This window comes from Loxodonta africana, chromosome 3 (assembly GCF_030014295.1).
Source record: "Loxodonta africana isolate mLoxAfr1 chromosome 3, mLoxAfr1.hap2, whole genome shotgun sequence".
NCBI classification, from domain to species: domain Eukaryota; kingdom Metazoa; phylum Chordata; class Mammalia; order Proboscidea; family Elephantidae; genus Loxodonta; species Loxodonta africana.
In genome coordinates, this window is record NC_087344.1 from 9826652 (window position 1) to 9850977 (window position 24326).

At 43.4% G+C, this 24326-nt stretch overlaps 2 protein-coding genes across 4 annotated transcripts in view; both read right to left on the reverse strand.

Annotated features, from left to right (window-relative positions):
* Positions 1-192: 192 nt before the first annotated feature.
* LOC135230474 (adhesion G protein-coupled receptor E4-like) lies at positions 193-23146 on the reverse strand. Its single transcript, XM_064279822.1, has 8 exons — positions 23072-23146; positions 21285-21479; positions 19348-19583; positions 12196-12262; positions 9413-9504; positions 6360-6540; positions 2888-2983; positions 193-1783 (listed from the first exon to the last, which is right to left on the reverse strand). The coding sequence occupies exons 1-8, from the start codon at positions 23144-23146 to the stop codon at positions 1664-1666; spliced, it is 1062 nt and encodes a 353-aa protein (XP_064135892.1). The 3' UTR covers positions 193-1663.
* LOC135230598 (hepatitis A virus cellular receptor 2 homolog) overlaps positions 22873-24326 on the reverse strand; it is a 52541-nt gene continuing 51087 nt past the window's right edge. For 2 of the 3 annotated variants that reach the window (XM_064280426.1, XM_064280427.1), the window contains one exon: positions 22876-23829. In XM_064280426.1, the coding sequence (XP_064136496.1) occupies positions 23519-23829 (311 nt within the window). In that variant the 3' untranslated portion in view covers positions 22876-23518. Of the gene's footprint in view, positions 23830-24326 lie in introns of all 3 variants that reach the window. The other variant, XM_064280428.1, reaches the window with a different exon arrangement.

Genomic DNA, 24326 nt, shown 5'->3' on the forward strand with positions numbered 1-24326 from the left:
CCAGGCCTTTCTTCCAAGGCTCCTCTGGGTGGACTGGAGCCTCCAACCTTTTGGTTAGTTACTGAGCCTGTTCACCATTTGCACCATCCAGGGACTTCAGCTTTAACATTTACTGTTATTAGAATTTTAAATATTTAAAAAAAAATCTTTTGATAACCAAGTCATCATGCATTTGGTAACTGCAGTGCTGAGAAACACACCGAAAAATCGGTAACTTTGGACAAGAAATTGAAAGTGATAAAACAAATAAGGCCAAACCACCACTGTGATACGCCATGTTGTTTGGAGCATCTGCTGGAAATACTCAAGAAAAGAAAACTATCTTTAACCTAGGCTTACATTTAGGTTTGAACATGTCATCGGGCAAAAAAAAAGGGAACAGTGCTGGTCGCCTGGCTACAAGCACCCTCCCATCCACGATGTGTCCCTAAGCATGAGTGATGGTGTATTTTCGCGTTCCAAGAATACAACCGTCCCTTTTAATATTTGTCCATATGGAGAATACTGAGTTAGGCAAACGTTGAGTTATGAAAGGTCTTTGGGGGCATAAAATGCAACACCATACAAGTCGGGGAGAGGAATGGGGAGAGGCGGAGGCAAGAGAGGGTGCTGTGAACTAAACCCAGGTGTTAGCCAAGGGGTCAGAAACTCAACCCCATTTCCCACATTATTCAAAAGCACCCCTTGAGACATCCTAGGTAATTGACCTAGTGTCATTTTTAGTGCTTCTGTTCTACCTCCTGGCTCCTTGCATAGTGCCTGGGGTCTTAAAAGCTTGCAAGCCATCCAAGACACAACTATTGGTCTCTATTCACCTGAAGCAGCTGAGAAAGAAGAGTCAGGAAGAGACGGAAGAAATGGCATGTGTGACTAATTGCCTCCATCAACAACTACCTCCTTTGCCATGAGACCAGAAGAAAGTGGATGGTGCTCGGCTACTGTAATCGAACATTTTGATCAAAGATTTTATAGAAGAATCCTGATCAAAGTGGTAAAATGCAGAACAATTTCAAATTCTTATGGAATCCAGACATTCTGGAGCCATTGAGGCTGGACAAACCCCTGAAATTGTTTTCCTGAAAGAATTCTTTAAACCCTAAACCAAAAATATCTCCCAAAGTAGTCTGTAAACCAAACAACAACTAACTTAGCTTATTTAGTAACTAATGTCTGCCTCGAACAGTGTGCTCTTTGGAAGAATTATGTCTATGGGATCAAATTGACCACAGCAACTGGAAAGGTCAGGTAGGAAGCTGAGGTGGCAGTGAGTTTATGTTAATTGAGGAGGAACAGTTTGGTAGAGGGGGGTGACAATGGTTGTACAGTTGAAGAATGTAACCAATATCACTGAACTGTGCTTGTAGAAATTGTTGAATTGGCTTGTTTTGTTTTACTGTTTATACTTTGAACAAGAATGAAAAAATGAGATACCAAAAACAAAACATCAACAAAAACAAAACCATCCCTTGAGCAGGTAATGGCTCATGATCTGCTACAGGATGCTGGTTTTAAGAATTCTCCATGTGTCCCATTCTTTCTAGGGAACTAGAGACCAATAGAGACCAAAATACGGGAAGGAGTCAACACAGCACAGGGAAGAGATGTACGTGGTGGCACGTGTCCAGGCCACATGTGACCACAAGGGGCTCCATCGATCAGCAGATCATTCCTTTGTCTTTAGCCAGGAAACAGCAGCAAGGTCAGCTGGCGGCTCTGGTTGGGTGGACACAGTGTCTTTGGTGTCTTTTTTCTGTACAAACTCTGATGGCTTCTCCAGAGTCTCCTAATTGGGGGAGATAATATGGAGAAAAGCTGAAGAGAAAGTACCACACCAAAACAGATGCTGTCAAGTCACCTACAACTCCTGGTGAGCCCATGTGTGTCAGAGTAGAACTGTGCCCCATAGGGTTCTCAATGGCTGATTTTTCAGAAGGGTTTTCTTCTGAAGCTTCTCTGGATGACTTCAACCTCTAACTTTTCAGTTAGCGGTCGAACTCATTAACTTTTTGCACCACCTGGGGGCTCCCAAGAGAAATTAACACCTCCAAAGTTAACTAAAACTTCTAGTATGCCTAGAGATGACAGCTAGAATTTCGGAATGGTCCAATGCTCATTAAAGATGCTCCAATATTTGACTCTGCAGCCATTTCCCAAAGAACACCAGGATGATGGTTCTTTTTTAGTTTCTGTTTTAATTTTATCTTTTTATAAACGCCACGTGTTTCCTGCATGCCAGGAGCATTGTAAGCCTTTATATGACCACATTCAATCCTCATGATGAGATAGATAGTGGTAACCCGTACTACCCCATTTTACAGATGAGGAAGCTGAGGCATGAGAAGTTAAGTCACTTGCTCAAGGTTAGGCAACGTATAAGTGGTGGATCTGGGATTTGAAACTAGGCTGCACTTAAACACTACAGTGATGGCACCTGTGAGGATCAATCACGATTGTAAGGTTGTTTCCTCAGCACCGAAAACAGTGCCTGGCATATACTAGACACCGAATAAATATTTGTTAAATAAATGATGACATCGGGACAAACATCCTTTGGATATCTGTGGAAAGACTGTAAAAAGGAAGGAAGGAAGGAAGAAGTAGAAAGAAAGAAAGAAAAAAACAAGAAAGAGAAAGAAAAGGGGCAGAAGGGAAAGAGGAAGGAAAGCAGGAAGTAGGAAAGGAAGGAAGGAAGGAAAGAAGGAAGGAGGGAAGGAACGAAGGAAGAATTTTTCTGGCTGTGGTCTCAAAAAACAGAAACTCAGCTGCACAATGGCAGGAAGCTAATGCAATCTCTCTTTTCTTTCAGATCAAGGAACCAGGAAGCTCCTGGTAGCACAAGATGTTGGGTTCAGACAAGTCCATGGCATTGCAGAGAGGAGGATCTTACCATTTTGGTGTGGGTAGTAGACCGAGACATCTCAGTGCTTTCCACTTCAACTCCTTTCCACTTTGCAGTAAACCATTTCTTGTATTCTATTTGCACCTGGAAGTTTCAAGAATATAGAGGTTACATTACATCCAGAGCTTGTGCGAAAGAAAGGACCCTAAAACAGGAGGCTAGAGGTACAGATGCCAAGCCCTACCTTCTGCTATTCTTTCAGGGGTTTTGTATGCAGTCTTGGCCACGCTCATGCTGGTTCATTTTATTCAAATTAAACTTTCTCAGCTATGGAAAGGGTGCTTGCTAAGTGCCAGGCATCATAAGGGCTCAATATATGGTGATGATGATGGATTATGATGATGATGATGATGGTGATGATGAAGGTGATTATGGTGATGATGATGATAATGGAAGTGATTATGGTGATGATGAAGGTGATGATATGATGTTGATGAAGATGACGATGGTGATATAGGTGGTCATGATGATGGAGATGACGAAGGTGATTATGGTGTCAACGATGGTGATAAAAGTAATTATGGTGAAATATAATGTTGATGAAGACAATGATGATAGTGGTGGTGGTGATGATGATAATGATGAAGGCCACCTTTTATTGAACAGAAGCGATCTTCCAAGGAGCCCTGGTGGTGCAATGGTTAAGCACTAGGTTGTTAATAAAGGTTGGTGGTTCAAACTCACCTAGAGGCTCCACAGAAGAAAGACCAGGCGATCTGCTTCTGTAAAGACTACAGCCTAGAAAATCCTGTCATGCAGTTCTACTCTGTGACATGGGGTCAATATGAGTCAGAATCGACTTGACGGCACCGAAGAACAAGTTACTTTCCAGGCACTTTATATGCAATTTCATTTAATCTGATGAGGAAGAGTGTTCCTCTCACCCTCAATTAATGATGAAGAAGTTGAGGCTCTTGGAGGTAAATTGACTTGGCCATGGTCGCACACCCAACATTCAAAATCTTGTCATTCTTACTTCAGAACTCTAGCACTAACCACTCTACAACCGCCCCTTGTGATCCCATGAATTGCCTTCCTTGAACCTCCTTAACGTGTTAAAGATGACTGTTAAATGGTTAATAATCAGCATTATTTTGCCAAGACAAGTAAGTTGTATTTTACTTCTTCTGTGTGTGGGGAGTACCAAGCACTCAGAAGGCACTAAAGAATTGGAAAGGAATTAAGAAAGTGGAAAACTGGTCTGTTGGTAACCAGCATCTGAACTGCCATTACTTCCATTCAGTCTCAAAGGACAAAGCCAGGAAAGCTCTTCCTAATCTATGTGAAGAGTAAAATTGTGATAATGACCCTCAATGAGAACTTAATGTCTGCCAAGTACTGTGCTGGGAGATTTATATTGCATTATCTCATTTAATCCTCAACACTGTAAGGTAGATATTGCCACATTTGCAGATGAAAAATCTGAGGCTCAGAGAGGGTAAGAAGCCCATCCAACATTACACAGCAACATACTCAGTGGAAGAACTTGGATTAGAGCTAAAGTCTCTATGAGCTTGTGTTGTTGATGTTAGGTCCGAGTCAGTTCCAACTCATCGCGGCCCTATGTAAAACAGAACGAAACCCGCTGCCCAGTCCTGTGTCATCCCACAATTGTTATGCTTGAGCCCACCATTGCAGCCACTGTGTCAATCCATCTTGTTGAGGGTCTTCCTCTTTTTCACTGACCCTCTCTACTTCGTGCCTTTGAATTGTGGTGTTGGTGAAGAACATTGACTATACCATGGACTGCCAAAAGAAAGAACAAATCAGTTTTGGAAGAAGTACAACCAGAATGCTCCTTAGAAGCAAGGATGGCAAGACTCCATCTTACAGACTTTGGCCGTGTTATCAGGAGGGACCCATCTCTGGAGAAAGCAGAGGGGTCAGCAAAAAAGAGAAAGACCCTTGATGAGATGGATTGACACAGTGGGTGCAATAATGGGCTCAAGCATAGCAACAATTGTGAGGATGGCGCAGGACCGGGCAGTGTTTTGTTCTGTGTGCATAGGGTGGCTATGAGTCAGAACACACTCAAGGGCACCTAACAACAACAACTACTTTACCAAGCACGTCCTTCTTCAGGGGTTGGTCCCTCCTGATAAACGTCCAAAGTGTTTGAGACAAATCTCGCCATCCTTGCTTCTAAGGAGGATTCTGGCTGTATTTCTTCCAAGACAGATTTGTTCGTTCTTCTGGTAGTCCATGGTATAGTCAATATTTTTCGCCAACACCACAATTCAAAGGCATCAATTCTTCTTCAGTCTTCCTTATTCGTTGTCCAGCTTTCACATGCATATGAGGCAATTGAAAATACCGTGGCTTGGGTCAGGCGTGCCTTAGCCCTTAAATGTAACATCTTTGTTTTTCCAAACTTTAAGGAGGTTTTTTGCAGCAGATTTGCCCAGTTCATTGTTTGATTTCTGACTGCTGCTCCCACGGGTGTTGAGAACTTGTGGTATATTGTCCCAAATAGTCCAATGTCCCTCCCAATAGTACACTTCCCTACAGGAGGATTATTCTTTCTCTCCAAGGTGAATTCAGGTATGGCCTATCACTTGCTTTGGCCAATGGCATGAGGGCAGAAGTGATGTGTGTCACTTCTAAGCAGAAGCTTCAAGAGAGTGAAGCTGTGCTTTGCCTTGATCTCTTTTTCCTTGGCCATGAGATCACCCATGTTCTACACCAGGGCTGCCCTCTCAGCCTAGATCCCAGAGTGAACGCAATGGGTAACAAACCACAGGTATGTGGCACCAGCAAGAAATAAACCTTTACTGTTGTAAACCACCAAGATTGGGGGAGGGCTAATTGTCTTTTTTGTTTTGTTTTTGGTGAAAATATACGCATCAAAATGGATAACAATTAAACAATTTCTACAGGTACAATTCAGTGACATCGGTTACATTCTTCAACTTGCACAACCATCTTTGCTATCATTTTCCAAAGTATTCCACCATCATTAACAGAACTCACTGCCCTCTAAGCTCATCTAATCTTTTGAGTTGCTTTTGTCAATTTCATCACTTACAGAGAGATAATTCTTTAAAAGAGCACAATGCTCAAGGCAAACATTCTTTACTAGTTAAGCTAAACTATTGTTTGGTGTAAAGATGATTTCAGGAATAGTTTCAGTTTAAGGTTTAAAGATTATCTCAGGTATTCATCCAGCCTCAGTGACTCCAGTAAGTCTGGATTCCATGAGATTTTGGAATTCTGCTCTACATTCCCCTTTGGATCAGTAGAGTGCTATTTGTTCTTGCAGCGTAACTGACCTTTATTCTGACTGTTACAATGCTCTTAAGACGTATATTGCGATGCTGAAAAGATGAGGCCCAGAGCACTTGGCAGACCCTCTCCATAGAATCCAGGCAACCCAAAAATGCAAAATGAAGGATGAGAATATGAGTAGCTATTCCATAAGATTTTGGGGCTATCTAGCAAGTGAGGAAATAATTAGCCTTACCTGGCGATTAAGGAGACAGTGCACCACGAAGAGCAAAACTCCCTGCAGGACATTGATGATGGTGAACATGTAGGCAATGACTAATCCAGCTGTCTTCCCTACTGCTTCAACCATAAAAAAACCAAGGCCCCAAGAACAGCCCAGGATAAATAGCTGAGCAATGGCTTTAAATGTCATGACTCTGGGGAAAAAAAAAGAAAAAGAGTAATGAAAACTCCATTTATTAAGGACTTAAGGAGTTCTAGGGTGATGCAAAGAGTTAATCTCTCAGCTACTAACCAAAAGCTTGTTGGTTTGAACCTACTCAGAGGTGCCTCAGGAGAAAGGCCTGGTAATCTACTTCTGAAAGGTCACGGCCACTGAAAGCCCAGTGGAGCCCAGTTCTACTCTGACACACGTGGGGTCGACATGAGGCAGAACGGACTGGATGGCAACTGTTTTTTTCTTTTAAACAATATATTTTATTTATTATATTTGGAATATATATATATATATTTTTATTCTGTTATGTAAAATACAGTATATAAAATCAATATTATTGTATATTATATAGCATATAACAGAAATATTTATAAGTAAACAAAATAACCTCTTAATATAACAAGCTTTCCGACTCATAGCAACCCTCTAGGACAGAGTAGAACTACCTCATAGGGTTTCCAAGGAGCGGCTGGTGGATTCGAACTGCCCACCTTTTGGTTAGCACTTGAACGCTTAACCACTGTACCGTATATGGTCGCTATGAGTTGCAATCGACTCAACGGCAATGGGATAACAAGATTTCAATGTAATGTAAATATTTTAAATATGATATAAATATTTATATCAACATATTATACTTCTTTTTGTTGTCGTTAGTTGCTATCAAGTCAATTCCAACATATGGTGACCTCATGTGAGCACAATACAACTGCTCCATAGAGTCTTCAAGGCTGTGACCTTTTAGAAGCAGGCCTATCTTTGGCGATGCCTCTCGGTAGTTTGGAACTGCCAATCTTTCGATTAGTAGCTGTCTTAGTTATCTAGTGCTGCTATAATAGAAATACCACAAGGTGATGGCTTCAACAAACAGAAGTTTATTCTCATGGTCTAGGAGGCTAGAAGTCTGAATTCCAGGGACCAGCTCCGGGGGAAGGTTTTCTCTCTCTGTCATCTCTGGGGAAGGTCCTTGCCATCAACCTTTCCCTCATCTAGGAGCCTCTCAGTGCAGGGACCAACGGGCCAAAGGGCGCACTATGTTCCAGGTTCTTCATTCTTGGTGGTAGGAGATCCATCTGACTCTCTACTTGCTTCTCTCTTTTATATCTCAAAAGAGATTAACTCAAGATATAACCTAATCTTGTAGATTCAGTTCTGCCTCATGAACATAACTGCATCTAATCCTACCTCATTGATATCATAGGGGAAGTCTTATGGATTGAATTGTGTCCCCCCAAAATGTGTGTCAACTTGGCTAGGCCATGATTCCCAGTATTGTGTGACTCTCCACCATTTTGTCATCTTATGTGATTTTCCTGTGTGTTGTAAATCCTACCTCTATGATGTTCATGACCCCCACATGTCTGTCAGTTTGTCGTACTGTGGGGGCTTCCATGCTGCTGTGATGCTGGAAGCTATGCCACCGGTATTCAAATCCTAGCAGAGTCGCCCATGGTGGACAGGTCTCAGCTGAGCTTCCAGACTAAGACAGACTAGGAAGAAGACCTGGCAGTCTACTTCTGAAAAGAATTAGCCGGTAAAAACCTCGTGAATAGGCCCGGAACATTGTCTGATATAGTGTTGGAAGATGAGCCCCCTGGTTTGGAAGGCACTCAAAATGCGACTGGGGAAGAGCTGCCTCCTCAAAGTTGAGTACATCATGCTAGGTAAAGTAGAAGGTCAGTGAAAAAGAGGAAGATCCTCAACAAGATGGGCTGACAAGTGGCTGCAACAATGGGCTCAAGCATAACAATGATTGTGAGGAGGGTGCAGGACCGGGCACTGTTTTGTTCTATTTTTCACAGGGTATCTATGACTCGGAACTGACTCCACCGCACCTAACAACAACAACATGATATTAGTGAAGCAGGATTAGAGGCAGTTTATTAACGAGGCAGAACTCAATCTATAAGATTAGGCTATATCTTGAGTCAATCTCTTTTGAGATATAAAAGAGAGAATCCAGGAGAGAGGTGGGGGGACCTCATGCCACACAGAATGAAGACCCAGGAAGGGAGCACATCCTTTGGATTCTGGCTCTGAGAAGCTCCTAGACCAGGGAAGATTGATGACAAGGACCTTCATCCACAGCTGACAGAAAGAGAAAGCCTTCTCCTAGAGCTGGTGCTCTGAATTCAGCTTCTGGCCTCCAAAACTGTGAGAGAATAAACTTCTATTTGTTAAAGCCATCCACTTGTGGCATTTCTGTTATAGCAGCACTAGATAACTAAGACAGGTGGGATTTACAACCCACAGGAAAATCACACCAGATGACAAAATGGTGGACAATCACACAATACTGGAAATCATGGCCTAGCCAAGTTGACACATATTTTTGGAGAACACAGTTCAATCCATGACAGTAGCTGAGCACTTAACTGTTTGTATCACTCAGGAACTTCCTATATATAACCCATGGCCACTGAGCTGATGCTGACTCATTTTTTTTCAATCATTATTTTTAAATAGTTTGGGTCAGCACCCATGAGAACAGAGTTGCTATAACCAAGGAGAATGGACTCCAGAAGTGGGTGGATTCTTGGGGGACAAACAGATGATGTTGACAATCTTGGCACTAATTTCATATGAAGACCGTGTCACACAAAGGAGACCCTCGATGGATGTCGGCTGTGTAAACAAATGAGGCAGTGGAAGAAAAAAAATTTTTTTTTCGAGAGTCACTTGAAAATCATAGTTTTTTACATCTTCTACAAGTTCTTCTCTCATACTCTTCCTCTAGTACCAGGAAAATCTATACCGTATTTTCTACAGGCATCTTCCCAGGCAGGGTGGTCCTGCAGAAACATGATGTAAGGACAACTCTGTGGATACTACTGAGTATGTTGCTTTCTTACCTGGTATTCTGAATGGTGGAAACTTCTTTATTGAGGGAAGAAAGTTTGCTTTTCAAAATCCACAGAACTATGAAGTAGAACACCAAGTTTATCTGTGGAAAGTGTGAAAAATTGGCTTAGAATTTTTTTTTTTTGCAGTCCATTACTTGCCACCTAACTTGACATGATCACCTCCCATCTGATGTTTGTCAGACTGTGATGGCTTGCCTGTGACTGTGATGCTGGAACTCTGCCACTAGTATTTCAGGGGCATCCATGGTGGACAGGTTTTAGTGCAGCTTCCATGTTAAAACAGACTAGGAAGAAAAGCCTGGTGATCTACTTCTGAAAATTAGCCAGTGAAAACCTTATGGGTCGCAACAGAATAATGTCTGATATAATGCTGGAAGGTGAGCCTCCTAGGTTGGAAGACACTCACAATACACAGTGCCTGTACAACGGACTTGAGCACACCAACAACCATGAAAATGACACAGGATTTACCAACGAATTGCACGTGGCATGTGAGAGAAGGAGCAGAGTGAGGTGATTCCGGGGTTAATAAACTAAGGACTCAGGAGGAAGAAGGTTCCACCAATAGAATTGGGGAAAGAGCAACTTGGAAGAAGAGATCAAATCAAGAGTTGGTTTTGAACACTCTAAGATGCCCATGAAATACTCAAGTTTAGATGTCAGGTTGTTATTGTTATTGTTAGCTGCTGTCTACTCAGCCCCTGGCTCACGGCAACCCCATGCACAATGGGATGAAACGCTGCTCAATCTCTTGCCATCCCCAAATTGGACTGCTGTGATCCATAGAGTTTTCGTTGGCTGATTTCTGGAAGTAGATCACCGGGCTTTTCTTCCTAATCTGCCTTATCTGGAAGCTCTGCTATAAGCTGTCCAGCATCACGGCAACCCTCAAGCCTCCTCTGACAGATGAGTGGTGGCTGCACACGAGGTGCACTGGTCAGGAATAGAACCAGGGTCTCCCACATGCAAGGCGATAATTCTACCACTGAGCCACCACTGCCCCCTTTAGATGTCAGATAACCAGGTTGGATCTGTAAGTCTGGAGTTGAGAAGTCCAGGCTGGGTGCTTACATTTGGGAGTTGTCAGGATAAGGTAAGTACTGAAAGCTATGGACTGGAGGAGATCACAAGGGAGTGAGTGTAGGTAGGGAAGAGAGGAAGTTTATGGATCAGCCCTGAGAGCTCCTATACTGACAAGAAGAACCCACACAGGTGGCTGAGCAGGAGCAGTCTACACTCTAGGGCCCATGGGCCAAATCCAGTATGCATTCCATTGCTTGTTTTTGTAAATAAAGTTTTATTGGAACACAGCCACACGGATTCATTTACATGTTGTCTGTGGGTGCTTTCATACTGACTTACAACGTGCTTACATATTCACTTGGCTACCTGATGTCTAAAGCCTTGGGTGACACAAACGGTTTGCACTTAGCAAGTAACCGAAAGGTTGGAGGTTCAAACCGGCTCCGAAACACTGTGGAAGAAAAGGCCTGGTGATCTGCTTCCCATAAAGACTGTTGTTAGGTGTCCTTGAGTCCATTCCGACTCATAACGAACCTATGTACAACAGAAGAAAACACTGCCTGGTCCTATGTCATCCTCACAATCCTTACTATGTCTGAGCCCATTGTCGCAGCCACTGTGTCAATCTATCTCATTTAGGGTCTTCCTCTTTTTCACTGACCGTCTACTTTACCAAGCATGATGTTCTTTTCCAGGGACTGCTCTTCCTGATAATGCTTCTAAGGTATGTGAGACGCAGTCTCGCCATCCTTGCTCCTAAGATGCATTCTGGCTGTACTTCTTCCAAGACAGATTTGTTAATTTTTTTTTTGGCAGTCCATGTATATTCAACATTCTTTGCCAACACCGTAATTCAAAGGCATCAATTCTTCTTCGGTCTTCCTTATTCATTGTCCAGTTTTCGCATGCATAAGAGGTGATTGTAAATACCATGACTTGGGTCAGGTGCACCTTAGTTCTCATGCATTTTAAAGAGGTCTTTTATAGCTGATTTGCCCGATGCAATGTGTCATTTGATTTCTTGACTGACTGCAGCCTGAAAAGCCCTCTGGCATAGTTCTGCTCTAACACTTGGGGTCACCATTAGTCAGACCCGACTCAACGGCTAAAGACGACAACAGCAACAACCTGATACCTAAACTTGAATATTTCATAGGCATCTTAAAGGTAGTGTGTTCAGAACTGAACACTTGCTAGGGAAAGTCTAGCAAAGACAGTGTCTCAAAGGTGAGAGATGGATCATGTAAGGTTAAATTTCCTTATCTTTATCTCATTTCCACTTTAACAGATCAGATATGACATTCTCTGTGAGCAACTCAACTCTGTTGTTGCTATTGTGTGCTATCAAGTGGATTCTGACTCGTAGCTACCCTATATGACAGAGTAGAACTGCCCCCAAGGAATTTCCTAGACTGTGATCTTTATGGGAGCAGATAACCAGGTCTTTCTCCTGAGAAGTCGCTGGGTGGACTCAAACCACTGATCATTCAGTTAGCAGCTGGAGTGCTTAACCGTTTGTGTCCCCAGGACTCCTTAACCCAGCACTAAACCAAAAAACATCCATTGCGGTTGAGTTGATTTTGACTCATAGCAACCCAATAGGATGAGCAAGACTGCCTCATAGGGTTTCTGAGTAGTGGCTGGTGGATTCGAACTAGGGACCTTTTAGTTAGAAGCTGAGCTCTTAACCACTGTGCCACCAGGGCTCCAGTGCTAGCACACCAATGTACTTGCTCCTGGTTACCTACCAAGATAATGACGGCCACCGGTGCCATGAAACTCCAGATGAAGCCTTTATCAAGTTTCAGCCAGCAACTGTTGAAAGAATGGAAAGCATTAGCTGCCTAGTCCTTGGAAGGAGACCAGTTACCAGTTGTCTTCAAGCTGATTTCATATAGCCTCATATATGAAACAGTCTGCGTTCAAATCCCACCTTCCCTCCCACCCACCAATTAGGCAAGTTACCCAAACGTTGGTGCTGCAGCCGAATAAGTTGAGCTGCTGCTGGTAATAATACTAATGTGTCTTGTTGTTGTGAGAGTTCAGTGAACCAACAGTGTTGTTAGATGGTGCCAAGTTGGCTCTGATTCGTAGTGAACCTATGTACAACAGAAGGAAATGATGCCCAGTCCAGCACCATCCTCACAATCATTGTCGTGTTTGAGCCCATTGTTGTAGCCACTGTGTCAATCCATCTCATTGAGGGTCTTCCTCTTTTTCGCTGACGCTCTACCAAGTGTGATGTCCCTCTCCAGGGACTAGTTCCTCCTGATAATGTGTCCAGAGTACATGAGATGAAGTCTCACCATCCTTGCGTCTAAGAAGCATTCTGGCCATACTCCTTGTAAGATGTATTTGTTCATTCTTCTGTCAGTCCATGATATATTTGATATTCTTCACAAAAACCACGATTCAAAAGCAAAGATAACACTTCGATGACTAAGGTGCACCTGACCCAAGCCATGGTCTTTTAAATCACCTCATATGCACGTGAAAGCTAACAGGCATCAAGCCTTAAAATAGTGCCTAGCACTTACAACCATTAGATACCATTACTATCTGGACTTGAACACTGTACATACATACATACATACATATATATATATATATAAACCAAACCAAAACCACTGCCGTCGAGTCAATTCCGACTCATAGCAACCCTATAGGACAGAGTAGAACTGTCTGGTAGAGTCTCCAAGGAGCGCATGGCAGATTCGAACTGCTGACCTTTTGGTTAGCAGCTGTGGCACTAAACCACTATACCACAAGGGTTTCCATATATATATATATATATATATATATATCCCACCTGAATTTAGAGACCATCTGAAGAATAGATTTGACGCATTGAACACTAATAACTGAAAACCAGACGAGTTGTGGAATGACGTTAAGGACATCATACATAAAGAAAGCAAGAGGTCATTAAAAAGACAGGAAAGAAAGAAAAGGCCAAAAAAGATGTCAGAAGAAACTTTGACCACTTGGGTGAGTGGCGTCTGGGGTCTTAAAAGCAAGCAAGCAGCCATCTGAAGTGCGTCAATTGGTCTCAACCCACCCGGAGCAAAGAAGAATGAAGAATACCAAAGACACAAGGAAAATATAAGCCCAAGAGAAAGAAAAGGCCACATAAACCAGAGACTCCAACAGCCTGAGACAGGAAGAACTAGATGGTGCCTGGCTACCACCAATGACTGCCGCAACAGAGAATTCCTGATGCAGCAGGAGAAAAGTGGGATGCAGACCTCAAATTTTAGTAAAAAGACCTGACTTAACGGTCTGACTGAGACTGGGGGGACCCCAGAGGTCACGGCCCAAACTAAAACCATTCCCAAAGCCAACTCTTCAGGCAAAGATTAGACTGGACTATAAGACATAAAATGATACTGGTGAGGACTGTGCTTCTTAGCTCAAGTAAACACATGAGGCTACGTGGGCAGCTCCTGTCTGGAGGCGCGATGAGAAGGCAAAGGGGGAAAGAAGCTGGTTGAATGGACACGGGAAATACAGAGGAGAGAGGAGAGTGCTGTCACACTGTAGGGAGAGCAACTAGGGTCATATAAAAATGTGTGTATAACTTTTTGTATGAGAGAACGACTTGAATTGTAAACTTTCACATAAAGCACAATAAAAAAAGAAGAAACTCTGAAACTTGCTCTTGCACGTAGAGTAGCTGAAGCGGAAGGAAGAAATGAGGAAGTAAAAGAGCTGAACAAAAGATTTCGAAGGATGACTTGAGAAGATAGAGTGAAGTATGATAATGAAATGTGCAAAGACCTGGAGATAGAAAACCAAATGGGAGGAACATACTCAGCATTTCTCCAGGGGAAAGAACTGAAGAAAAAACTGAAGCCTCAAGTTGCAATACCGAAGGTTTCTATGGGGAAAATATTAAATGACACAGGTGACATCAAAAGAAGATGGAAAGGATACACAGAATTATTGCATCAAAAAGAATTGGTTGACACTCAATCATTTCAGGAGGTAGCATGTGATCAAGAACCGATGCTACTGAAGGAAGAAGTCCAAGCTGCACTGAAGGCATCGGTGTAAAACAAGGCTCCAGGAATTGACAGAATACCAGTGGAGATGTTTCCACAAATGGAAGCAGCGCTGGAAGCACTCACAAGTCTGTGTCAAGAAATTTGAAAGACAGCTACCTGGCCAAACAAATGCAAGAGATCCATATACGTACTCATTCCAAACAAACGTGATTCAACAGAATGGGGAAATTATGGAACAATCTCATTTCACACACAGGAAAATTTTCCTGAAGATCATTCAAAAGCGCCTGCAGCAGTACATCGACAGGGAACTGCCAGAAATTCAAGCCAGATTCAGAAGAGGACGTGGAACCAGGGATACCATTGCTGATGCCAGGTGGATCCTGGGTGAAAGCAGAGATTACCAGAAAGGTGTTTACCTCTGTTTATTGACTATGCAAAGGCATTTGATTGTGTGAATTGTAACAAATTATGGATAAGACTGTGAAGAACGGGGATCAAGAGACAGTCGTTTAAACAGAACAAGGCCATACTGCGTGGTTTAAAGTTAAGAAAGATGTGTGTCAGGGTTACACCCTTTCACCATGCTTGTTCAATCTCTATGTTGGGCAAATAATCCAAGAAGCTCGACTGTATAAAGAAACACACGGCATCAGGGTTGGAGGAAGACTCATTAACAACCTGCCATATGCTGATGACACAACCTTGCTTGCTGAAAGTGAAGAGGACTTGAAGACCTTACCGATGAAGATCAAAGACCACAGCCTTCAGTATGGCTTACATCCCAACATAAAGAAAACAAAAATCTTTACAAGTGAACCAATGAGCAACATTGCGGCAGAGAAAGGATTAAAGTTGTCAAGGAGTTCATTTCACTTGGAGTCACAATCAATGCCCATGGAAGCAGCAGTCATGGCATTGGGCAAATCTTCTGAGAAAGGCCTCTTTAAAGTGTTAAACAGCCAAGACGTAACTTTAAGGACTAAGGTGCACCCGAGAATCCAAGCCACGTTGTTTTTCATTGCCTGATATGCATGCAGAAGCTGGACAATGAATAAGAAAAACCAAAGAAGAATTGATGCCTTTGAATTATGATGTCGGCCAAGAATATTGAATATACCATGGACTGCCAGAAGAACGAGCAAATCTGTGTTGAAAGTACAGCCAGAATGGTCATTATAAGTAAGAATGATGAGACTTAGTCTTGCTTACTTAGGACATGTTATAAGGAGGGACCAGTCCCGGGAGAAAGACTTTATGCTCGGTAAGGTAGAGAGTCAGCGAATAAGAGGAAGGCCCTCAATGAGATGCATTGACACGGTGGCTACAACTATGGGCTCGGGCATAACAACAATTGTGAGGATGGCGCCGCACCCGGCTGTGTTTCCTTCTGTTGCATGTTAGGTCACTGTAAACTGGAACAGAGTAGATGTCACCTAATAACAACAACATAGGGACCAAATTTTATTAACAGTTTCCAGGGGAGAAAGGGTAGGTGGGTGGGAGTGGGAGCCATTTGTTCGGATACCCTGAGCTTCTCTTAAGAAAGATGGTAATTTTTGGAAATGGATAGTAGTGACGAACATAATTAATGTCACTGAATTATACATGTAAAAAAGGTTGAAATGGCACAGGTTTTGTTTTATTTACACATATATATTTGCAATGGATTAATTACTTTTGTGAGTGGCTTTTCTAGCCATGGTCTTGTAACTCCCACCTGGGTGACTGGGTGGGATTGTGTAAATAGGGTGATTGTGGCCTAGCAAGGGGATTGGTCAGTTTTGCCTCGAAAGACAGCCAGTTCCAGAGTAGGGAGGAAGAGCCCACCACCACCAAGGAAGGAGAGACCAGGAGGAGAGACTTTGCAGTAGGAGACGCATGGTAGGCTTCCCAGCCCATGGAGAGAGAAAGCTGAGTGCCTTCGTGCAAAGGCTGAGGGCCAGAGAGAGGCGTGGCTGTGAGCACAGCTGGGGAGAGGCTGTCCTGTTGGAAGAAGCGTATCCTGGGTGTTTCTGAGCCTGAACTGTAACTGTTACTTCCCTAATAAACCCCATAATCGTGAGTGTGGTCTGTGAGCTCTGTGTGGCCACTGCAAAGAATAATTGAAGCCAACAGAGAAGTAGAGAGTGCCATGGGAGGGATGGTTGGTGTGAGAATTGGTAAAGATGGTGGAGAGAGAAGGCATGTCTGACCCCTGCCTCATGGGAATCACCCTCGGGCTGTGGTTCTTGGTTCTCTTTTCCCACTGTGAAGTTAGAGGAGGTCAGACACTGCGCCCATGCCATTTTTCAATTGTTGACTTTATATTTTATATGTATATATACACACACAGATATATATATTCAGTGTTTTATTCTGCTGTACATAGGGTTGCTATGAGTTGGAACTGACTTGACAGCACCTAACAACAATATATTCTTTACATTAAAAAAATAAATGTAGTTATTATGAAGATTGTTATAATGAGAAAAATAGCAAGAATAATTTATGTACAGCCGTATGAGCAATCAACCCTAATTAAGCATATACCATGTGCCAAGTACTGTATTTCCCAAATACTTTATATTCTGGCATGGCTTTGTTGGCAAAGGTAGTGCAACTTATTCTGGAAGGAGACCTGGCAGTATGAATCTGGTAAAAGTAACAATTAAACAATCCCCAACCCTCAGACGGCAGAAAAGCACTCAGGTTTATGTTCTATGCCAGAGTTTACAAACTACAGCCTGTGGGCCAGTTCCAGCCCATTGTTGGTTTTTGTAAATAAAGTTTTATTGGCACACAACCACACCCATACATTTACGTATTGTCTGTGGCTGCTTTCACACTACGCTGGCAGAGCCGAGTACTTGCAACAGAGACTACACGGACCACAAAACTGAAAACATCTACCAACAGGCCCTTTTCAGAAAAAGTTTGCCAATTCTTGATCTACCCTACTATCATACCTGCAGAATCGTTGAGGTGCACAGGGCTCAAGCTCAAGACAGGGCAACTCTTTTGGTTTCAAGGACATCACCATACGTGTTGTTTTAGTGTATGTACACCTACTTCCTAACGCCAACCCCACTGCCAAAATATTACCTTCTTCAACTAACCGTTGTATACAAGTGTTTTCAAACTTCTTTGTTGTTGTTGTTGTTAGGGGTCATCAGAGACAGAGAGAGAGAGAGGCTGTTGCTATCAAGTCAATTCCAACTCTTAGAGACCTTGAAGGACTAGTGGAACTGCCCCCTGTGGTTTCCAAGGAGCAACTGGTGGTTTCAAACTGCCGACCTCTTGTTGGCAGCCAAACACTTAACCACTGCACCACTAGGGCTCTAATTCATGGTAACCTCTTATACAGCAGAACGAAACACTGCTCAGTCCTGCGGTGTCTCCATGATCATTGGTATGTCTGAGTCCATGGTTGTGACTATTGTGTTTTTTGAGTGCCTTCCAACCTAGGGTCTCATCTTTGAGCACCCTATCGAACAGTGTCCTGTTGTGATCCATAGGGCTTTCACTGGCTGATTGTCAGAAGTAGATCACGAGGCCTTTCTTCCTCGTCTGTCTTAGTCTAGAAACTCTGCTAAACCTGTCCACCATAGGTGACCCTGCTGGTATTTGAAATACCTGTGGCATAGCTTCCAGCATCACAGCAACATGTAAGCCACCACAGTACCACAAACTGGCAGTCGGGTGGTGGCGGAACTTCTTTGGAGAGGCAGTAAGACATGGCTAGTAAGAGCACACTGCCTTGGGAATGCCAACTTCCTCTTTTTTTCGGCTGCAACCTTGGGGAAGTTTATTAAACGGACTGAGTCCTGTGCCAACATCCTAGGACCATGGGAGCATGACATGAGATACTGCATACGTGAAGCACCGTCCCTGGTGGATTGGGGCCCTTCCAGAGTTGTTACTATTATTGTTATTGTTTACACTTGTGAGGTCGATCTCAATTAATTCAACCTACTCTTTCAGAACCATACAGACCAAGTAGCTCACAGGTTCTTAATGTGGTGACACAGATTTGCTTTACCTGTCCCCGAATTGCCTGAACTGGTGTTCAAAATTTTGTACACATATATTTGGCTACTGATCTAAAGATTGACTGTTTGGACCCACCTAGCTGTGCCTTGGAGGAAAGACCTGGCGATTTGCTTCCATAAAGATTGTTGTTGTTACTGCTGGGTACTGTGGAGTCAGTTCTGACTCATGGTGACCACATATGAAGGAATAGAACTGCTCTATAGGGTTTTCTAGTCTGTAATCTTTATGGGAGCAGATCACCAGGTCTATCTCCCACACAGCCATTGGATGGGTTTGAACTACCAACCTTTCGATTAGCATCCAAGTCCTTAACTGGTGTGGCGACCGGGCTCCTTTCCGTAAAGACTACAGCCAAGAAAAGCCTATGGAGCTCAGTTCTACTCAGTAACATAATGGGTTGCCATGAGTCAGAATCACCTCAACAACAACGGGTTTGGTTTTTGTATTTATATGTTTATATCTGTCTGGAGAAAGAGGCTCTTGCTTTCACCAAACTCTAAAAGGGATCCAATTCCAAAGATGCTGAATACTATTGTTCTAGGGGTTTCTAAGAGAACACTGAATTCAGGCTTAAGGGAGGACAACCGGAAAACGGATTAGGATTTTTTAAATTTCAGATCATGTAATAGTTAAGCACTTGGTTGCTAACCAAAAGGTGGGTGGTTCAAACCCACCCAGCAGCACTGCAGAAGAAAGGCCTGGTGATCTGATTCTGTAAAGGTTACATCAAGGAAACCCTACTGAGCAGTTCTACTGTGTAGCACATGGGGTTGCTATGAGTCAGAACGACTTGACGGTAATGGGTTTGGTTTTGGTTTCTTGCTATGGACACACTCCCACCATAAACACACATGTCATGCTTACTGAGTATTTGTTCCATAATTTTTGTGTCCAACGCCTGCAGACACAGCCACGATCACAGCTGGGATCCCGTAGCCAAAAGGGTACATGAACCTCTTCTTGAATCTGCCTGCGCTGGTGTAGTTGGCCACCTTGAGATTCCTGATGGTGAGGAAGAGGTGCAGGCCTTCCAGAAGCATCCAGGTGAAGGAGGCCAGGTAGAGGTAGTGCAGGGCCTCAGCAATGACAGAGCACAGCACCTGGAGATGGGGGAGAGTTGAAAGTGTGGATCAGATACTAAGTGCTCGGCTGTTAACTGAAAGGTCGGTGATTCAACCCAGGAGAAAGATGTGGCACTCTGCTTCCGTAAAGATCACAGCCTTGGAAATCATGTGGGGCATCCTACTCTGTCCTATAGGGTCGCTGTAAGTTGGAATTGACTCGATGGCAGTGGGTATTCTCAGCGTTCATCCCCAAAGGTAGAGAGACCAAAGTTCGTTAGTGATTTCCAGGGGCAGGTGGGAGGCAGGGACGGATACAGGAGAATTCAATGCTTAGGGGACACTGAGCTTCCATTAAGGGTGAAGGAATAATCTGGGAACAAGGTTATGTAGCAAGTAAAACGAGGAGCTTGACTCTGACTCACGTGTGGTCACCTTGATTTGTAATCAACTCTATGGCAACCATTATTTTTTAAGAAGAGTTGAGATTCAAACGCAGGTCACTGTGGCAAAGCCATACTCTATAAATAAAATTCAAGCCTACCCTCATTCCAAAGAGGGCATTGGTGGGTCAGTGGTAGAATTCTCACCTTCCATGAGGGAGACTCAGGTTCGATTCCCGGTCAATGCACCTAACACACAGCCATCACCACCTATCGGTGGAGGCTTGCCTGTTGCTATGAAGCTGAGTAGGTTTCAGCAGAGCTTCTAGACTAAGAGGGACTAAGAGGAAAGGCCTGGCTATTGACTCTCAAAAATCAGCCAATGAAAACCCTACGGATCACAACAGCCCAATCTGCAACTGATCCTAGGAATGGCTCAGGATTGGCAGTGTTTGTTCTGTCGTGCATGTGGCTGCCGTGAGTTGGGGGCTGACTGGACAGCAGCTAATAACAAAAACAACAACACCCCCACTCCAGAATATAGGGCTGTCACTAGGAAGCAGTTGCCCATCCAGGGACTACATTTCCCAGCCTCCACTGCAGTTAGGTGTGACCATGTGACTGAATTCTAGCCAATAGATAGTGAGAAGCAAGCCCATACAAGCCATCCTCATGGGACGCCCACCAGGCTCTTTTCCCATTCCACTTGGGCCAAATGGCAAGGACCCTGGGGTGACCTTGGAAGCTCTATATGGAATATGGAAGAGTCTCCATTAGCCGGAGGGTGGAGGATAGACATACTGCAAACCTGTTGTCCCCCACTCCACACTTATATGTAAGTGAAGAACTAACTACTGTTGCACTAAGGGGAATCCCCAAGTGGCACAATGATTGAGCACTCAGCTACTAACCAAAAGGTTATTGCTTCAAATCCACCCAGAGGTGCCTTGAAAGAAAAGTCTGGTGATCTACTTCGGTAAGACCACAGCCATGGAAAACCCTATGGAGCACAGCTGTACTCTGAAACACATGGGTTCGCCATTTGTCAGAACCAACTTGACGGCAACCGGTTTGATTTTGTTGTGCTAAGCCACTGACATTTTGGGGGTTATTTGTTATAGCAGCTAATGTTACCCCATCTAATACGATCAGTCTGACTCCCAGTCACTTTGCTAAATGACCTCTCAGGAAGTATGGGTCTTGTTCAAAGTGAAACAGGAGCAGAGCTGAAGTGGGGACCCCTACTTTTCCTGCCACACCCTCACTTCTGATTCTTGCCTCTCTCCCCACATCTTTTCTCATAACAAGCTGGGAAGATTTGCTTATGACAAGGAGGTTATTTGGTTGAAAAACGTACCTTAGGCTCAGTTTGATCAACCCCCACGAGGAAGAGCAGGTGGGCCAGGAAGAGGCAAAGTGATAGCTGCAGGTGGAGCGAGGTGCTGGTGTTCTGGATGGGCCGGCACAGGAGGAAGGTGAGGGCTGCCAGGAGGAGGCACAGCAGAGAGAGGCTCAGCCCCACGTAGGTAATCACAGCCAAAGCCAGATCGTCCTGTGAGCCACAAAAGGAGGAATACGTTACATTTCTCAACTTGGCAGTTATGGCTCTGATGGCGAGTCAGATGGGGTTCCCAGCTCAAGGGTCTCTCCAGACAGTTGCTTAACATCTCTGAGACTTGGTTTTCCCATCTTCAAAATGAAGGCAATAATGGTGGTGCAACGGTTAAGTGCTTGGCTGATAATTGTAAAGGCTGGTTGTTTGAACCTACCCTTACATTTCACAAGAGGAAGACCTGGCAACCTGCTCCAGTAAAGGTCACAGTCTAGAAAACCCACTGGGGAAGTTCTACTCTGTCACATAGGGTCACCATGACTCAAAATCGACTTGACAGCACCTAACAACTACAGCGACCACATAAGGATGTTGAAAACCTGAAACCACTAGAACAGAGCTGTCCAACAGAAATATCATGTGAGCAACTAATGTAAATTAAGTTTTTAAGTGGCCACGTTAACAAATAATGTACAAAGCAACAGGTAAAATTAATGTCATACCATATTTAATTTAACCTAGTATGTTTAAAATATTGTCAGGTCAAAACGTGTACAGCAATGTTCACTGCAGCACTGTGGACGATAGCCAAAAAGTAGACACAACGGAAACGTTGCTCAACAGATGAATGGATAAATACAAGGTAGTGTATACACAAATATGCAATATTACTCCGCCATAAAGACAAATAAAGTCCTGATACATGTCACAACATGGATGAACCTAGAAAACATTTTGTTGACAGAAATAAGTCAGTTCCAAAAGGACAAATACTGTATGGCCTCACTTATACGAAATAAGCAAATATACAGAAACCAAAGATTATTGGGGGAGGGGAAGCTTTTACTTAGGGGGCTTTGAGTTTCTGTTAATGGTGGTGGGATAATTCAGACGAGAGTAGTGATAACGGCTGTACAACAGGAAGAAAGTAATCAATGTCACTGAATTTTACATGTAGAAATTGTTGAATTGGTGAATGTTTTGGTGTGTATGCCCTCACCACAATAAAAAATACTCTCAGTTCAATGTGTAACCAGTGTAAAACAATTATTAATCAGTTATTTTATATTTTCTTTTTTCATATTAAGTCTTTGAAACCCAATGCATATTTGTTTTTATTATTTGAACTTTATGGGTTAATCACAGATGCACTGGGTTGGATTCTGGATTAGGAAAATTGCACTATCTTTAAAACTTGTGGGGAAGAGTTTCACACTGCCACCTGTGCTATGGAGTTTACTCTTCCTTAATTCTGCCCTTCTCTGCTCATCTCAGTGCCCTGGGGATTATAATAGCACAAACCGTTGCTTGGTCCTGTACCATCTGAGTGATCTTTGCAATGTTTGAGCCCTTTTTTGTGGGTATTGTGTCAACCCATCTCATTGAAGTTTTCCCGTAGTCAATGAAAACCCTGTGGATCATAAAATACTTTTGGAGACTTTGACTCAATTACTTTGGACACATCATCAGGAAAGACCAATTACTAAAAAACGACATTGTGTTTGGTAAAGTGGAGGGCAGCAAACGTGAGGGAAACCCTAAGTGAGATGGATGAACACAGTGACCACAACCATGGACTCAAACATACTAACGATCTCGAAGGTAGTGCAGGACTGGGCAACATTTGTTCTGTTATACATAAGGCCACAAAGAGTAGGAGCTGACATGACAGCAACTATCAATATTTCCATCTGCAGTTGGACAATCCCTCCTCCACTCCTCCAGTTTTCATTGGGCTCAATAATTCTAGTGCCTCTGTTATCCATTTAGGCTTAATGTAATCATGATGCCCCAGTCTGTTAGATTGCCACAGTGAGCAATCCCTTGTCAGTTCTCTTGACTCTGAACCATCAGAATTGGATTCATTTCCCTACCAGAACCCTGAGAACGCACCAACATCTCTTTAAGGCACCCTAGATGGAGTCCTTGGGTGGTGCAAACAGTTAAAGTGCTCAAATGATAACTGAAAGGTTGGAGGTTCAAGTCTACCCATAGGCAACTGGGAAGAAAAGTCTGACGATCTACTTCCCCTAAATCATTCACTGACACCTCCCTACGGAGCACAGCTCTACACTGATACCCATGAGGTGGCCATGACTCAGAATTGGCTCAATGGCAAATTGTGCTGGTCTCCTTGGGTAGAACCAGTCCCTGGTTTTGCTCACCTGAGTATGTTTAAAGGTCAGGAGGACAGGTTTGGACAGGGCAATTTTTTTCCTCAAACCAATGGTGCCACTCACAACACGAGAGTTCAGTTTCACTTCCTGCAGTCCTTTTCTGTCACTAAAAAAGGATTCATTGAGAATATCCCCAAGAGCGCGATAGGTGATCAATGCAACAGCACCCTGATCTGTGACAACAGAAGAGAAATTTTTTAGGGTTTCCGGTTTGGGGTGTGTCTTACCTGGGGGTCCTGACAGTGAGCAAAGCCAGCAACTACTCAGCCATCATGGAGCAAAACCTGCTCCTCCTGTTCATTATCATCAAGACCTTGGGTGATAGACAGCACTGAGTGTGGCTCAATTAGCAGCTGCCCAGCCATTATCACACTGAACCTGCCCCTTCCTCTCCATTGTCCTTAAGACCCTGAGTGCTGCATGTTGCTCAGTTCCTGCCTTGAGATAGTCAAAACCACTTTACTAGCCTAAAAATTATCCAAAGTAATCTAAGCCTCATTAAGGCCTAACTAAATGTTAAGATCTCCACCAAGGGCAGGACTTATCTGCCATCTTCTGTACATACTAAGGGGGAAAAAATGACATTTTCTTAGCACACTTATGTGCCATGATAACTTATGTAGTCCATGATGTTTGTATGTAGTTCCTTGTGAAGGACAGTATAAAGGTT

Coding starts and splice junctions, on each gene's coding strand:
- LOC135230474 (XM_064279822.1), bottom strand. CDS start 23,146: ATGTCAGCTCCTACTCTTTGTGGCCTTATGTATAACAGAACAAATGTT. Junction 2,984..6,359: donor ACTGTCTCCTTAATCGCCAG/GTAAGGCTAATT, acceptor TGAAACTTCCAG/GTGCAAATAGAATACAAGAA. Junction 1,784..2,887: donor CTACTACCCACACCAAAATG/GTAAGATCCTCC, acceptor TCCCCCAATTAG/GAGACTCTGGAGAAGCCATC.